Source organism: Hylobates moloch, unplaced genomic scaffold (assembly GCF_009828535.3).
Source record: "Hylobates moloch isolate HMO894 unplaced genomic scaffold, HMol_V3 SCAFFOLD_10, whole genome shotgun sequence".
Taxonomy (NCBI): domain Eukaryota; kingdom Metazoa; phylum Chordata; class Mammalia; order Primates; family Hylobatidae; genus Hylobates; species Hylobates moloch.
Genome location: NW_026652285.1, coordinates 43,169,637 through 43,188,333, shown reverse-complemented (window position 1 = coordinate 43,188,333; position 18,697 = coordinate 43,169,637). Strand labels below are relative to the sequence as shown.

Here is an 18,697-nt window from a genome sequence, read left to right as displayed (position 1 = left end):
TACCCAGTTATTTAACTCAAAAGAAGAGAAAGACATGCCAGAGCTCTCTCTTCCTCCATACACCAAGAGGCCATATGAGGACACAGGATAAGGTGGCCATCTGCAAGCTAGGAAGAGACCCCTCACCAGAAACCACCCTGATGGCACCTTGATTTTGAACTCATGGCCTCCAGAACTGTGAGGAAATAATGTCTGTTGTTTAAGCCACCCAGTCTGTGGTATTTTGTAATGGCTGCCTGAGCAGACTATTATGGGTGGCCATACAACAGCCAGAACAACCTTTTTGAAACCTAAGTTTCATCTGTGTTTCTTCTGCTTAAAACCTCTCAGTGGCTTCTCATGTCCTCTATAATAAAATTCCAAATGCTTCCTGTGGCCTGCCACACCCAGGATCTATCTCCCTCTCTGACATCATTTTCCTCCATTCCCCTCGTCACCATTCCTCCCCACGGTGCAGCCATACAGATCTTCCTATTCTGTGGCGTGACCAGCTCTTTCCAAATTCGAGGCCTTCACAGATGTTGTTACCTCTGCCTGGGTCACTCCCACTCTCCCAGCTAATGGCAGCTTCCCTCAGAGAAACCTTCCCTGAATCCTGAACCCAAATTAGATTCTTCCCTCTATTCTGTCTCAGAGCTTACTCTTCATTTCTTTCTACTGTGAAAGAAGGGGATCAGAACATGCCACCCCAAACTATGTAACTTTGGCATTTTGATTATTTTGAGGTAAAGTCACTTGAGAAATAGCAGAGGCAGGAAGGGCCCTTTGACCTCCCCTTTTCTGTTATACTTAAAAGCAGGTCATAAAATTTCCTATGAACAAGGTGTTCTCCCTGTCCCAGAAAGGGAAGAACATTCTGTCACTAAAGACTGGGAGTTGACACCAAAATGGATCTGTACAAACAAACCTGCTAACATAACCCTCATCTTCCATTGTTTCTTCCATATATTTCCTAGTCACTTTCCCACAATTTACTGCCCCTGGAAACTTAAGCCCCCTGACCCCTTTTTTTGTCTTGCTACTTCTCCACAATTTTATCATCCTTTGTTTAAAATGGTATTGAAGCTCTCAGGCCTATCTGCTTCTTTGGGTCTTCATTGTTTTTATGAAGGCTCCCAAGTGCAAGTAAAAATATTAAATAAAATTTCTATTATTTTCTTGTTAATCTGTCTTATATCACTTTAATTCTGAGGTCCAAACATGGAACCCAAGAGGGTAGAGGAAAAGTTTTTCCTCCCTGACAGCACTTACCACAACCTGTGATTATAAGTTTGTTTGTGTATATATTTGTTTAATGTTTCTCTTGCCCTTTGAAAAGATTGTCTGCCAGTGAAGGTGGGATTCATTTCAGATTCATTCACTATTGTATTCCCCAGGAGTAAATCCACTTGAATGTTTTATTACTTTGAAAATTGACAAACTGAGATTATGGTGAGTCTTTTTGTCCCTAAACAGCTCCCCATTTCATCAGTTCACTGCTCCCAGAATTCAAATGGTTCTCTAGAGATGATTTTGCAGTTAATCAGCCCAAGATCAGAATAGATTTGGTAGGGCCTTTATTTCTACAGGTTAGGCAACCTCTAAGAAAAGAATACAAAATTACAAGCACGAAATTGTGAGGGCTGTTTCGAGGCCTTTTTCAGGCTGGTAGAAGGCAGGGGCCCTGGAACCTAAGCTTCACCAGCTCCACAGTAAACTCACCTCAGTCTCCAGTATATAAATATGTGTTGAATAAGTGAATAAGACACTGAACTTGAGATCAAGCTCTTCACACTTGTCTCCACTGGGTTGGGCTCCACAAAGGCTGTCATTGAATTGATAGGTAATCCCTACACAAGGAGCACTCAGATTCCTGTTTCCAAAAGCTCCTTGTAAATATATCCATCAAGTGTCCACTCAACATTTTTTAATAGCTTTTCCCCTCATAATAGATTTTTAAAATTGTAGTAAAATATACATGGTTTAAGATTTACCATTTATCCATTTGAAAGTGCACAATTCAGCGGCATTTTGAGCATTCACAATGCTGTGCAGCCATCACCACTGTGTAGTTCCAGATCACTTTCATCACCCAAAGGCAACCCCATACTTAAACACTCTTATTCCTTCTGCCACGGCCCCTGGCAACCACTGAAACCTGCTTTTTATCTGCAGGAATATGTCTCTTCTGGAGATTTCATATAAATACAATTCAACAGATTTTTTTCCTTAAAGGTATTGCATCTAAAGTGAGTTCCAAAGTATTTTACAAGGATTTGCCTGTTTAATTAACTAGCAAATACGTTTGTTAACACGGCAACTTGAATTCCAATTTTAAAACATGGTCAAAAACAAGATTACTGATTGTCTTTGCTTCTTCACAGCTGCCTTTTTTCTTTAAGTCGATGTCTTTGCAGGTATGAAGTAGGAATGGCCAATAAAGCTTATGACTACCCAAGATGTCCCCACATAGACAGATCCCTGATTTACCTAAGCCTGTAGTGTGGTCTCCAGCCCGATACATGTTTGGTTTTACTTTCACTCGGGTCCAACCTGGACCTTCTTTATCTTGGTAAAAGTTGCAGAGATCTTGCTCAAAATTGCAGCTGGCTTCCACGGCACTGAACAGAAGTTCTGAGCAAAGGACAAGCAAAGTTAATGACAATCGGTCCCAAAGATCTCAAAGGACTACATCAACTGGTTGACAGATGTTTATATATACACATTTATACCAGGGGAGATCGAAGAAGTAAAACACAACTAAATATCTTTATCCAAAGGGGATGCTGACAGGTTAGCATCAAACCAACGTTTCAACATGACAGGAAAATTGTTCTTTTCCTTTCTAAAGGGAGGGGAGAAACAAGCACTGTTCACATTATAAAAATGAAGTACCCGACTTCAAAAGAAATTTCCTTTCACGACTGTGAACATTTATTTATATACTTCTTCACAATTCATAATTCATTCATAAAAATTTTAAAAGAAAAAAGAGAAAAGGAAGACATTTTATGGGACTCAATTTGTCTCTAAGATGAAGATTTTAGATATATTATTTTATAGAAATAATTTTCCTTTGTTGCTCAATCTCTGTGTCAGAGGCACAGCTGCTGTCTACTTTGACATCAGTAGTAGGAGCTGATCTGCTTGAAGAAAGTCATCACTCAATTTAAATTGTGCAGGTCAAAGAGTCACAGTTCTGTCATGGGTACTGCTATTGCTTTGACTTTGCCGAGTTCTGGTATTATTTACCCTGTTCTATAAATACCTCACCCCAGATGGCCTGGAGGGAACATAAAAGATTTCTGCTCTTTGAGAAGACATACAAATGGCCAACAGGTATATAGAAAAAAGTTCAACATCACTAATCAGCAGAGAAATGGAAATTAAAACTACAAGATATCATCTTAGTCAGAATGGCTATTATTAAAAAGACAAAAATTAACAGATGTTGGTGAGGATGTGGAGAAAAGGGAACTCTTACACAATGTTAGTGAGCATGTAAACTAGTACAGCCACTATGGAAAACAGTGTGGAGATTTCTCAAAAAAAAAAAAAGAAAAGAAAATCGAACTACCATTCGATCCAGCAATCCCATTACTGGGTATCTACTCAAAGGAAAAAAAATCAATATATCAAAAAGATGCTGCACTTGTAATGTTTATCTCAGCACTATTAACAGTAGCAAAGATAAGGAATCAACCTCAGCGCCCATCAGCAGATGACTGAATAAAGAAAGTATCATGGAATACTATTCATCCATAAAAACAATGAAATTATGTCTTTTGCAGCAACATGGTTGGAATTGGAGGTCATTATCTTAGGTGAAACAGATCAGACACAGAAACACAAATACTACATCTCTCACTCATAAGTGGGAGCTAAATAATGTGTACACATGGATACAGAGAGTGGAATCATAGGCAGTGGAGACTTGGGTGAGGGAGTAGGAGGGGGTATGGAAGATAGGAAATTACTTAATGAGTACAGTGTATGTTACTACAGGATGGATACCTTAAAATCCTCACTTAACGCTATGCAATCTATGCCTGTAACAAAACTGTACTTGTACCACATACATTTATACAAATAAAATGCTTCTGCTCTTTTGAGAATAACTTTTAATCCTATCAACAAGTGGCTTGTAAATCACGCTGTTCAGATTGCCCTCTTAGAACAGAGGGGATGTGACCGTAGCAGTTGGGATACATTCGGTGCAGCCATTCGGTGCTGCACAGATTCGGTGCAGAATCTGTGATTCTTGTCTGAATGCTGACACACATGTCTAACAATCTAGGACTAGGGAGAGAGGACACGTGTTGAATAACTGGAAAATTATCTCTAGGGAAACATTTGAGCTCTAGGAGCAGTGAGCCGATGAAATAGCTCACTATAAAAACATACTGTATTCTCAATTGTCAATTTCCAAAGCAAGAAAACATTCAGGTGGGCTGAAGAACTGACCCAGATTAAAGTGGATGAAAGAGGCATGACAATCAAATGCTATCAGGGATGCAAGATTCAATCTTGGTCCAGAAGAACAGATATCTATAAAGGTTGTTATTGGGGCAATTGGAAATATTGGTGTATGGACCAAAAGTAAGTTGATAATGTTGTATCAGTATTAAATTTCCTGAACTCCATAATTATCCTGTAGTTATGCTGAAGAATGTGTTTGATTATAAAATATACACTAAAATATTTAACGGTAAAGGGGATGATGTTTGCAACCTATTCTTAAATAGTAGATAAACATGGCAAAATCTTAATTTGTAGAGCTGGGTGAAGAGTATATAGGAGTTCTTTGTAGTTTTCCTGCAAATTTTATCTGAGTTTGAAATGATAGAAAATTAAAGAGCTCCAAGAAAATTAAATTTTAAAAGGTAACTGATTAACAACACATTACAAAAAAAAAGATTAGGTAAAAAGTGTTCCTATATAACTAGAACCTGATTGTATCTCAGGGGATATGCCCTAGGAAGTGCACCAGGAGCAAACCCAGATAAGCCAGACCAGAGAAGAGGAAATGAAGAGAATTCTCAATGCTCTAAGATGGGTAGATTAGCCCACACCCTGGTCTGCCTGATTCTGTCAGCACTGGGGTATATCTTTAAGCCCTGAAGATAAAGTCTGTGAAAAATGAGCAAGATGTTACATAAACACGGATCCTTTGACATTCTCCCATAGATATTTGAGACCACAGGAAACCCCATTAAAGTATTCAGTATTAGTCACCCCTCTGCTACTGGGTAATAAAAAAAAAATAAAAATCCCAAATCTACAGATGGCCATCTAACTCAGGAAATGGGGTGGCACTGCTAAGTGCCATGCACGAAGAGAACAGTACGTCAGTGAATTCCTCATCAGGAATGAATCCTCCCCCTTCCTCCTTTCTTTTCATTCTTTGTCCCAGCTAGAGAGGGTAGAAGAAGGAATGAATCTTAAAGCAGTGCTCTTGGGCGACTGCAAGAGAATCTTAACTCAGTTATTAGATGTGTGGGAGGGGGTGGAAGGTGGCATAAAAACGTGAAAGTTTACAGAAGTTTTATTCATAAGCACCAAAACTTGAAAGCAACCAAGCTATGTCCTTCAGTAGGTGAGTGGATACATAAACTGTGGTACATCCAGACAACTAAATATCACTCAGCGCTAAGAAGAAATGAGCTATCAAGCCGCAAAATGATACGGAGTAAACTTAAATACGTATTACAAAGTGCAGGAAGCCAGTCTGAAAAGGCTACATACTCTATGATTCCGACTATATGACATTCTTGAAAAGGCAAAACTATGGGGACAGTAAAAAGAATAGTAATTGCCATGGGTTGGGGGGAAGGAGAGGTGAATAGGCAAAACATAGAGAGTTTTTTGTTTGTTTTTTGTTTTTGAGACACAGTCCCACTTTGTGGCCCAGACTGAAGTGCAGTGGTGCAATCTTGGCTCACTGTAGCCTCTACCTCCTGGGTTCAACCTATCCTCCTTCTTTAGCCTCCTAAGAAGCTGGGACCATAGGCATGCACCACCATGCCTGGCTAATTTTTGTATTTTTTGTAGAGACAGGGTTTCACTGTGTTGCCCAGGATGGTCTACAACTCCTGGACTCAGGCAATCCACCCTCCTTTGCCTCCCAAAGTGCTGGGATTACAGGTATGCACCACCATGCCTGGCCTGAATATAGAAGGGGTTTTTAGGGCAATGAAAATATTCTGTATGGTACTACAATGGTAGATACATGTCATTATACATTTGTCCAAATCCATAGAGTATACAATACCACGAGTGAACCCTAATGTGAACTATGGACTCTGGAGACAGTGATGTATATGCAGGCATGGGGACTATGAGAGATCTCTGTACCTTCCTCTCAATTTTGCTGTGAACCTAAAACTACTAAAAAAAAAATGCCTATCAAAAAAACTTAAAAGTAAACAAGGATCACTTCTCTCCATGGTGATAGACTGAGTCATACAGAAAATATTTTTCTGATGATGTGATTGTCATAATGAATAGATTTGAAATGGATTTTCTTGGGCTCTTGAGGAGGTCTGATAAAAAAAAAATCTCAAAAGCATAACTCAGGGGCTAAATCTTTTTCACCTAGAGTGCTGCTTCTACCCTGAGACAGTGTCTGATTCCTGAAGATGGGGCCAGAGGTTTGTTCGTGACCTGAGTGAGTGCAGAGCCTTTGCTTCAAGCTTGTTTCAGAGGTGTTAGTAAAGGGCGGATCACAAATTTAGCTGCTGGGAAGTGTAATGATGTATTTGAAGCATAGGGAAGAATCAGAGGCAGTTGGAAGCCTCTGAGCATCTGTTAATGATCAAGAAAAAAGAAGAAAGAACTAAAGCCCCTTTAAGCAATTTACCAAAAAGCATCATAATGTAAGGTTTAGTTAATTACTTGCTTTCTGATATTTGAACTTTTTAGAAATGAGAAGCTTTGAAGATAATCTAATTAGCAGGAGTGTGTTGCAGTTTGAGAGTAGTTGGGAACATTTCTCATCCTTTCCTCTGCTCCATGGAGTTCATGGAGAGAAACTCAGCATCGGTCCCACAGATCTAAAAGGTTCATCAGCCCCTAGAGTGCTAAAAGATAGATACTGGGGGCAGTGTGTTCTCTACACTGCTAACCTTGCAAGGTAGTTTTACTTTAGCATGTGCTAGCCCAAGAGCAGGCTGAGACAGCTCAAAGCTGGCTTGGGTAGGAGAGGCAATGGGACCTGGCACCACACTGAAGACCTATGGGGAAACAAGGGCCAGAGTCACTGACTAGGCTGTGGAGACCCTTGGGGGCATTTAAGATAAGAAAGGCTGGGGCAACCTTAGCTGTAGCCTAGGCAGCAATTGGGCCTGGGTTTCCAAATAGACTAGAGGTCGGGGCAGTGTGTTGTCAGTGAATGGCCGATATTGGGATTCAGGTAGTGATTCTCTGAGAGTCATTCCCATGAGTGTTAGGATCTGCCCAGTCCCTGGGTGTGGGGTGGACCCAAGCCCAGAAAGGAGGTTGGGTCTGCATATGACAGAGCAGTAGAGCTCTCAGTTTGAGGCTGGGCTTTATGGCAGGATTCCTAGAAGTGAATGGGATCACCTCTTAGGCATTCAAAGATTTACAGACCAAAAGGAAGGCTTGCTCCCATCTTCTAAACTTTGGGACAAATGTGGTTGTGGAGGGGGAAAGTGAGGGGTCAAAGGGATGGAGAGGGAAATGGGGGATGGTCTCATGGTCCTCTGGAAGCACGGGGGGGTGGCGCAGTTCATTGGAGGGCCACATGACATTGCTGTTGAGTACCTGTGACTATGAGTTGAGTCTCAGGTCCAGGAGACTGGATTAACTCGAAACCCAACCAGATGGTGGGAACAAGATGCTTCATATGTTGATATGATTCCTGTCTCAGCCTATTAGGGAGATGAGGGAAGAAAATGCTAGATCCAGCTGGGAAAAGCAGAGACAAGAAGTCTGGAGTTAACCAAGATAAGGAAAAAATGTTGGCACCTGTTATGAAACAGAAGGTCATAAACTATTTGTGAAATGTAAGACGAAGTATGAAAATTAAAAGGCTCAGCTTCTAAAGACTCAATCTGGCTCACAGCTGCTCAATGAAAGACATAAAGCAGGCTCCAGCTGACACAATCATCAAGCTAGTGCCCTTTGCTGGTTCTCTTTAGTTGCAATCTGACCCACTGTTCTCCAGGGATGGGTGGGCATATTTTGAAAATAAAGTAAATAATATTGTCTCATGATGAAGCATTTTCTGTGTATCACATTCTGTGCTAAGGCCTTCACAGACATTAACTCATTAACCTTCCCAACAGCTCTATGAAACAGATTCTTCCATCTTGGCTATAGATATGGAAAGAGTCTCAAAGAAGTTAAATAACATGACCCATGCCAGATAGCTTGGAAGTGGCAGAATAGAGATGTGAATCTTGAGCATAACACTACGATGATGCAATTAAACCATTTAAAGCCAAGCTGGCATAGTGGGAAGTTCTGAAGATCAGTATGGAGCTTGGTTAACCGAACTGTATAAGAGCTCCTATCTGTGGAAGTTCCTGCACAAAAGGAGTCTGTACTTTGCAGACTGAGGGGTCAACAGCCCTCTTAACACATGGTCTTTGTTTTGCTGGAACTTTTCTTTTCCTTTCACCAGACAGACCACCTGTATAGTAGGAAAGAGCTCACACAAATTCTCTTTTTTTCAAAAGGAGGAGCATTTCTGAACATTACTTCTGGGTGATTCAGTTGGTTCTGTTACCTCCAGCTGCCTCTTTACCCACCCTCTGCCCAGCGCAGATATTAGATAAACACCTCTTCTACCATAGACAAAACAAGGGAATACAAATTTCAGTGTCACTGCCTAGTGATAGAGAAAAGATCTTGTCTAAAAATAATGATAAAGAGGTTGTGAAATTACTATGAATGTAATTAAAATATTAACTGATATGATTAGGGAGGAATCAAATGTAGAGACGTAAAACAATGTTGGTTTCTGTGTTCTGTCAATTTTAGAGACTCTTTTAATTTTTGATTATTGTTTGGATTAAATCATTAAAAAGTATGTAAATCTAATCTGGTTCTATCTGTTTTACAACCTTTAAAAAAATTAGAATTAGGAAAAATAGTATTCAGTTTCAGCAAATTAGTAGATTTCTGTCCAGTTTTGGAGTAACAGTTTAGCTCAAGTTGAAAATATTTTTCCATGTAAACTGTGGCTCACACCTGTAATGCCAGCACTTTGGGAGGACAAAGTGGGAGGATCCCTTGAGCTCAAGAGTTCAAGACCAGCCTGGACAACATACTGAGACCTCATCTCTACCAAAATAAACAAGCAAAAAACTAGCCAGTCTCAGCTGCTCAGAAGGCTAAGACAGGAAGATCACTTGAGCCCAGGAGTTTGAGGCTGTAGTGAGCTGTGACTTCACCACTGCACTCTAGCCTGGGTGACAAAGCGAGACCCCCAGTTACCCTTCCCCCCCAAAAAAAGAAAAAAATTTCTTAGTCCCCTGACTTGCAGAATGTATCTGAAATCATATTAAATTACGAACCAACTCTCTCTTAAGTGAAAGACCTCAAACGCCAAGTTCATAAATTACTTTCCATGCTACATAACCAAGAATAAGGGCTCACTAATAAGGCAGGGTGACCATAATGTCTCCCTTGGTCTCTCAAGGAAACAAATTCACTAAACAGTAAGGTCAATTTTATTTATCTGGGTTATCATTAATATATTATTATCCTTATTATAAAACATTTGCTTTCTAATTCACTTTGAATCAATTTGCTTACCTATTTTTCCAGAGAGTAAAAATAATCCTCTCATTTTAAACATCAAATTTATGAAATCACAAAACTGATCATGATAAAATAATTTGAGGGTTCATCTTGGAAGTGGAAAGTAATTTAATTAAGAGCACATGCTATTTAGCTAAAACTATCTAGAGATGTCTACCAAATACTAACATCTTTAAACATGAGGCCATTTATAAATTTTGGATACATACAGTTGGAAAGAGTTTTTAAACTGTATTATTCTATTCAGTAGATTGTAAGAGCTTTGTCCATCTACCCAGCCACCCATTTATGGGCCCAAGATATCCTCTAAAGAGAAAGATGGAGTGAGGGAGTGAGAATAAGTTAGTATTATTTAATTTTCTTTTCCTGGGAAGGAAAGATGAAACCTTCCTAAGATAGGACAACTGGCTGATGGTGTCAGAAACATTAGAGTCCCTCTGTGAGGGGGGGAAAAGAGAGTAATATTCCAGAAAAATGACCTTTGATTAAATAATTTTTTTAAGGATGAGAGAAAAGATATGAAAATTAAAAACAATTAAAACAAGTTCTGACCACAAACATCTATTGAAACAGGAACATCCCAAAATGCAATGACAAATAGAGAATGCTCACCTGTCTGATTCTGGCAGTGAACAGGAGAGAACGAAATATCATCCAGGGCAACATAACCTCCTTTGGGACCATTGAAAGCAACTTCAAAAATAACCTGCAGAGGAAAATGGCATGCTGTCACATGTTCACATATTTTCGGTTCGGCTTAAGTGCTCTTAATGATTTAAAATGACATGTCAATCAAAACCAGATGAAGCCAAGTTACAAGGACTCATGGAATCAGATTTCCAAATATGAGTTTGGGCAGCACCCTCCTCAACCTACAGTCTCTTTTTGGGAGAATGAAACAGCTATGATCTGAGTGTCTGTGGGACACTCACAAATTCTCAAAAGTCATACATTTACATATGAACCCCTAAGGGAATGGTAATAGAAGGTGGGGCTTTTTGGGAGGTGATTAGGTTTTGGAATGGGATTGGTGCCCTTATAAGTGAGGCCCAAGGGAGCTCATTTGCCCCTTCTGGAATTTGAAGGCACAATGAGTAGGTGCCATATGGACCAGGAAACAGGCCCTGACCAGACGCCAGATCTGCCAACACTTTGATCTAGGACTTCCCAGACTTCAGAACTGTAAGAAATACATTTGTTGTTTATAAATTACCTAGTTTATGGTATTTTGTTATAGCAGCCTGAATGGACCAAGACAGTCTCTAAAGTTGACTTTTATTGGTGGATATGCCCCTCTTCCTTGAGTGTCAGCTGAAGTGCCTATGTCATTTCTGCTAGAACTACAGAACTAATTAGCGTTATGAACTTCGATTAAAGGAAAAATCAGCTAAGAAAGCAGGCCAGGTTTTTTTTACCTCCCTGCCATCCCTGAGGAGCAAACACCCTCTGAGTTCCTTTCCTTCTTCCTATATGAACTCTACATCAAGGCCTGGACAAAGATGCAACAGTCAGAGGTGAGAACCCCAATCTCAGCATGTCCAGGTATGTTCCAATGGTTAGAAAGAACATGGGCCAATGACTTCAACTCCTTTAGTTTTGCTTTCTTCTCTACCAGCAACTTTAACTGTGAGCTCAGTCAACCACCTTCTGCCTGTGACCATGGGGGATCAGATGTCAGCACAGCCTTCACCTGTGCTGAAAAAAAACCACCCAGGTGTGCAGTCCTCTTGTGTGAGTTAATAACCTGAGAAGACGCAGCACGGAACAGGGCTTGAAATTTCAGTGCCTACAAAGGCCAGGCAGGTAGTGGAAATGCAGAAGTGGGCTTGGTATGGTGCAGCCTCTTATGAAATCGAGACAGAAACCCCTGTCTGAAAGGGCAGCTGTCACTCAACTTCATCAATGGCTGATATGTGGGAAGTCAGGCCTTTTATGGTTTGAACTGTGTCCCCCTGCATCCCTCACACACAATTCCTGTGTTGAAGTGCCAACCTCTCGTATCTCAGTATGTGACCTTATTTGGGAATAGGGTCACCGCAAATGTAATTAGTTAAGAGGAGGTCATGCTGCAGTAGAGTGAGCCTCTAATTTGAACGACTGGTGTCCTTATAAAAAGGAGAAATTTGGATGCAGACACACACACACATACACACACAGAATGCCATGTGAAAATGAAGGCAGAGAGCTACAAGCCAAGGAATGCCAAAGATTGCCAGCACACCACCAGAAATGGGAGAGAGGCATAGGACAGATTCTTGCTCACGGCCCTCAGAAGGAACAAGCCCTGCCAACACCTTGATCATGAACTTCTGGCCTCCAGAACGATGACATATGACATTTCTGTTTTTTAAGCCACCTCTTTTGTGCTACTTTGTTATGGGCAGTCCTAGCAAACAAATACGAGGCCTAATGTCTCTGTATCTAGCAAAGTATCAAGAGGATCTGACTCTGGATTTTATCTGAAATCTTTGAGTTTGTCAATGCTGGCAATTAATTCAAAAATTAAAACAAAAGTAAAACGAAAAACCCCACTCCCCAGCCAGGCAGATCACCACTGTGGACTAGATTTGACCTCTAGGCTTCTAGTTTGCAGCTTCTTCTGAATAGTTTCTTGGAAGCAGACAGAACAGAGTTCAAATCCCATTTTCATCACTTATTAGCTAGGTGGGCCTGGATATATCACTGTGTTAGTCTGTTTTCACGCTGCCAATAAAGACATACCGAGATTGGGTAATTTATACAGGAAAAAGGGTTTAATGGACTTACAGTTCCACATGGCTGGGGAAGCCTCACAATCATGGCAGAAGGCAAAGAGGAACAAATCACATCTTATGTGGATGGAAGCAGGCAAAGAGAAGAGAAGAGCGCTTATGCAGGGAAACTCATCCTTATAAAACTGTCAGAGCTTGTGAGACTTATTCACTATCACGAGAAAGGCATGGGAAAGAACTGCCCCCATGATTCAATTACCTCCCACTGGGTCCCTCTCACAACACGTGGGAATTCAAGATGAGATTTGGGTGGGGACACAGCCAAACCATATCAATCACTTAACCTCCCAGGGTCTCAGTTTTCTTATCTATAAAACACCTGTCTTGTAGGACTGTTGAGGAGATTAAATGAGATAATGTATACAAATATCCAAGCACAGAGTCAGGTACATAACAAGCTCTGAACTAATTTTCTATCTTTTTCTGAAGGTTGGTCGGCCACAGTGGCTCATGCCTGTAATTCCAGCACTTTGGGAGGCTGAGGTGGGCGGATCATTTGAGCTCAGGAGTTTGAGACCAGCCTGGGCAACATGGTGAAACCTCATCTTTACAAAAAAATACAAAAACTAGCTGGGTGTGGTGGCACAAGCCTGTAGTCCCAACTACTTGGGAGGCTGAGGTGAGAAGATTGCTTGAACCTGGGAGGCAGAGGTTGCAGTGAGCCAAGATCACTCCACTGCACTCCAGCCTGGGTGACAGAGTGAGACCCTGTTTCAAAAATAATATATATTTTTTTTTCTGCAGGTTGACTCCCTCTTGAACTTCTATTCAGGTTCCAGCCTAGTTAGCCACTAATTAGCTTGAGCAGGCCCATTCTTCTCCAGCCCTCAGTTTCTTCATTTTTTGAAAAGAAAAAGAGTTTGGACAAAATAGTTCTTAAAGTACCTTGCACCTTAACAGTAATGGTCCCATAGGGACCTGGTACCTAAACTCTCCAAAATCCAAGGGGAAGCCTAGAAGTTCGTCTTTGCCAAGGGGGAAGGGCTGTAAATGAAGGAAAAGATGTGGACTTACGAGAAGGGGCAAATTAAGATTACAAACTTAACACAGGTCCATGACATTTAGCTCTCAAGGCACCAGCTGGTAAAGAAAGTGAATGGCAAAATTTACACTGAGCTGGTGGGGCAAGAATGCTATTCTTGATCAGCATTTGCTAATCACAGCCTCTGTGCCAATGTGTTTTCTTGTTCAGACAGTCTCCAATGTTTGTTTTCCTTCTCAAAATTCACTTGAGAATGTGATGACATTAAACTCACTGATTTCTTCAGGACAACTTTCTTTTCCTGATGAGTGAGAGCAGATAACACCAGTGAATAGTTCAGACTAGTAGAGCAAAATCACATGTGTTGACCCAAAGGATGTGTATTGAGGTTTAGTAGTGTCCAGAGTTGTAACTTTTCAAGTATTGATTTTTTAAAATTCAGTAAAGTTTGATTCAGACAAACGTTGCCCAAGGAGTTTATGGTTGGATGGAAGGAGTTGGTAAAGAGAACGCTGTCAGTGTGTGTGTAGGACTCATCTGACTTTGATAGGAAACTTTTGAAGCAGTAAATGCATTTCTTTTCCTCCTCGTAACTCAAACTCACAGAAAATTTTCCACTGGGCTGCAAGAACAAATCGAGACCTGGTTGGACTTTGGGATAGGAAATAGCAAACATTCTGCAAAAGACACTGTGCTCTATCTAGAGTGTTTTTTTTTGTGGGGGGAGGGTAGGTAGGGGAGGTAAATAGGAAGGGGGTGTGGGGAGAGGCAGGCACGCCATCAGTAGATGAAACACATCAGAAACTAAGACCCAAGCCTGTTCTCTGCAGCTCTACATCAGGCTAGCAGATGGCACCACCGAAACCCATCCAGAGGAATAATCTGCTTCTCTGGCACTTTAAAGGGAACTGGAGAAGATATTGTAAAAAGCACAAAGTGAAAAGTGGGGGATATTAATAACTTGGGGTAACCGAGACTCTACTTATAGCTCCAAATCTTTATAGAAATCTTATAGTAACCATATTGCTGCACCCCCTGATTTTAGAGGTCCTATGGGGTCCTCAGACAGAGCTGGGCCTCCTTCCTCAGCTTTGGGTCAGATTTTAGTCCACGAACTTAGTTACTGAGTTCTCTGGCATTCACCAGCTGTGTGACCTAGAAAAAAATGTCCAATTTCTTGGACACTCTGTTTTCTCCTTTCTTGTCTGTAAATACGGAGATAATTTTATCTACTTGGCTGGATAGTCAGTACTGAAAGTACTTGTAGCTTCTGAAATACATACATAGATATAGACATGTATTAATGTATGTGCTTAGAAAAAGGTCGAAAAGATAGTAGAACTTTAATGTTAGTAGTCCTCCCCTTTGTGAAGTTGGCTGAGGGCATTTTAATTCATTTCATTTCTCTGAATTTTCTAATTCTTCTGCACTGAACACGTCACTTATATAACTGGAAAAAATTTTAAAATGAAGGCATCAAGCCTTGTTTCAAACTAGGGCCATAATAGCAAGTTTATTTCTGATTTTACGACATTATTTATGTTGCAAAAAAATAAATGAGTCACTTTTTTTTTTTTTTTTTTTTTTTAGAAAAACAGTTCACTCAAGGAAAACCTTCAAAACTGCTCTCAGGAAGGGTAGCTCAAGACTGAGTTTTACTTGGAGGGTTCTGATCTCCTCTTTTGAACCCTCTGTGACCACAGTGCAAGAAGGAGAGGGTCGCCAAGAACAGTTGGTTGACTGGCTTTTGCCACAGTTGTTCTCATAAAAATGACTCTTGCTAGGAAATGAAGGTGATAAAGGAGGCAGGCAAAGGGGACGCAGAGGAAGGGAGAGCAGGAGAGGGGCTGAGGATGAGAAAAAGTATGGTTGAGGCACAGCAGAAAAGACAGACTGAGTGTGAGGCTGCACAGCCTGTCCATCTCCAGCCCTGTGTATGGGTGGCATGTCTGCAGAGCGCCAACGCACGGCTGGTGCGCACCAGTACACCTACCTCCATGGGGTAAGGAGCATTGAACTCGACCTCCGCAAGATTCCAGGCAGCATTCCCTGGCCTGTCCGCTTTCCAGACTTCCTCGTAAAGGCCAGCCACATCCCGAGTGTAAAGGGAAAAGACATTGTCATTCCCCTGCTGGATCTGGTAATAAAATGACAAGCAGCCAGCCATGGGGGCCGTGGTCAATGGGGAGATGAGCTGTGCCACCTCCTGGAAGTGCTTCACATAAACCGAGTCCACATACATGTAGTGGCCTGAAAATCACACAGACAGAGCACAGCGTTAAGAGTTGGGGGTGGGGGAGGGGAAGAGGTTCAGGTGAAATGGTGTGATTCTGCATTCAAAATAATCCAGCGGGAATGGTGAGGAGGAAGTGGATGAGTTACAGCTGGCAGAGGTTTGGCCATGAGTGGATGGAGAAATGTTGCAGCTGAGAATCGGGTCCATGGGGTTCATTGCACTCTGCTAAATACAGGATGAGACCATTCCTTTTACTTTCCTTACTTTTGATTGAAGTAAAATATACATAGAGAAAAGTAGATGTGTTATCTGTCAAGTGCTTAAATTTTCACAGCTGAACACACCCATGGAAAGAAATAGAACATCACCCGAGAAGCCATTCCCTCCCAATCCTTATTTGAGTCATAAGACACAAAACATACCATCTATTCTTAAAAGGGCATGGAGAGACCCTCCTGCACATGTTTACAATTAATGCAAGATGTCACCATGTGTTTTTTGAGTGAAACTAAGATTTTGAATTCCAACTATATGGCAATTTGTGTGTTGTTAATAGCATGCAAGTCAATCGACACTGAAATTTGGAGGAGTGAATGTGTGGTACCACTCTTGGCAGGTCTTTGTGGGCTCTGGATGCAGAGGCTGGCCTCCATTAGGGGCATCTTGGTGAAACACAGAAACCATGTGGCAGAATGGAGACAGCCTTGACTTAGCATTGAAGAGAACTGAGATTGAATCCTGCTCCACTTCTTACTAGCCCTGTGACCTTGAACAAGTTTCTGAGTATGTCTGGGTCTCAATTTCCTGATCTCTAGAATGACAATCAAATACTTTCCTCATAGAGGCAATGAATATTACATGGAGTCATGTATGTAAAGTGCTTAGCGTGTGCCTGGTACATTGTAGCTGCCTAACAATTACAATGCCATTCACAATTCTAGAACCATGCTTGCCCTATAGCCTGTTTTGTATAAAGGGTAAGCTATCATTGTTAGCAATTTTGTATGAATTCATTTGAGTGATGACAGAGAAGTGCTATGCAATGAAGCTTCAACAGAATGCCCTTTTGTTTACAAGCTCAGAATAATTACAGCTTAATATCTTCATTTCCATGACATAATTTCTGGTTAAGAAGAATTCCTGGCCAGGTGCAGTGACTCATGCCTGTAATCCCAACACTTTGGGAGGCTGAGGTGGGAGCATTGCTTGAGGCCAGGAACTTGAGACCAGCCTGGGCAACATAGTGAGACCCCTGTCTCTACAGAAAAACTTTCTTAAAATTAGCTGGGCATGGTAGCATGCACCTCTGGTCTTAGCTATTGGGGAGGCTGTGGCAGGAGAATCACTTGAGCCCATGAGTTCAAGGTTGCAGTAAGCTGTGATCACACCACTGTACTCCAGCCTGGGTGATAAGCAAGACCCTGTCTCCAAAAAATAAAATAAAATAAGGCAAGAATACCTTTTCTCCATGATAAAGAGCAGAAAAAAATATTAGGAGGAGCATATGCATTTGTACACTGGACGTTTACTTTGTATCTAGCACATAGCCCGGTATATGGTGGGCCCTCAACAAATGGTTATTTAATGTACAGACATGGTCTCAGAAAGGTCCTCATCTCAACACGGCAGAGGGGAAAAATGGACAGGTCAAAGCTCACTTTCTCCTGGTGGCAAGTTGTTCAACACCCTGAATCCCCTGAATAATCTTCTTTGAATATAGTTTACCTTATCGTCTTGCCAAACCACACGACGGTGAATAAACAGAGATTACAAACTCAAATTCTCAGAGGAGGCAGCCAGATTAAGTGTACGAGTGAAGTTGATTGAGTCAGGGAGAAAATAGAGAGTGGTAAATTAGTAGAAATCATATTTCCCCCACATCAAGAAACAGAAATCAAGCTTGTCTGGAAAAATAAAAACATCTGATAGTCCTGGGCCCATATTCTTATGCGGCAATAACCGGCTTGGGGTGAGAAGCCTGGCCCCTCACCCCCGTGTTCTCCAGCCTCCCTGAGACAGCAGGGTCTACTCCAGCAGATGCCCGGCACCCAGCCCCATGCTGCAGGCTTTCCCCATCCTAGTCTGGAATTCAGGTTTTCACGGCAAATCTATCCATTTTTAAGGGATGCTTCCTTTGTGGTTTGCTAGGGCTGCTGTCACAAAATACTGCAAAGTGGGAGGCTTCAGCAACACACATGTATTGCCTCACAGTTCTGGAGTCCAGAAGTCAAGGATCAAGGTGTCAGCAGGGGTTCCTTCTCAGGGCCATGAGGGAAGGATTGGTCCTGGGCCTCTCTCCAAGCTTCTGGTGGTGTGCTGGCAATCTTTGGCATTTCTTGGCTTGAAGGTCTCTGCCTTTATCTTTACATGGCATTCTCCCTGTGTACATCTCTCTCTGTGCCCAAAGTTCCCCTTTTAACAAGGACAGTGGTCATATTGGATTGGAGGCCCACCCTACTCCAGCATGACCTCATCTTAACTAATGACATCTGCACCCATCTATGTCCAAGCAAGGTCAGATTCTAAGTCCTGGGGGTTAGGACTTAAACATTTGAATTTTGAGTGTGCACAATTCAACGCCTAACACTCCCCACCATATTTTTTTAAACTTTGTATGTGCCAAATAAACATATCTACAGTCTGGAAACCACTGTAGGCTCCACTTTGCCACCTCTGGGAAGGAATTTTAAAGGAAGAATCAGAATGTCAGACTGGATAGAATCAAAGAACCTCTGATATGGAGGGAAGGTCACTCCTCCATATCCCAAGCTTGAAAACCCTCCAAAGCATTCCTGGTGGCCAGCCAGCCTTGACAAGAACGTTCTAGTAGTAGAGAATGCCTATGACCAGTTAGCCTCTGTAATCTGCTTCTGTTCTCTAAGAACTCATGTGAGTATCAAAGGCAGAGATGAAGTCTTCATTGCCCTTTGTAACATGACTTAC

General features: G+C 41.5%; 1 protein-coding gene across 1 annotated transcript in view; it reads right to left on the bottom strand.

The window, feature by feature from the left end:
• MAMDC2 (MAM domain containing 2) overlaps positions 1-18,697 on the bottom strand; it is a 146,164-nt gene that overhangs the window by 34,066 nt on the left and 93,401 nt on the right. The window contains exons 6-8 of the mRNA XM_032164257.2: positions 15,512-15,768; positions 10,378-10,471; positions 2,470-2,613 (exon numbers count right to left, since the gene is read on the bottom strand). Of these exons, the coding sequence (XP_032020148.1) occupies positions 2,470-2,613; positions 10,378-10,471; positions 15,512-15,768 (495 nt within the window). The remainder of the gene's footprint in view (positions 1-2,469; positions 2,614-10,377; positions 10,472-15,511; positions 15,769-18,697) is intronic.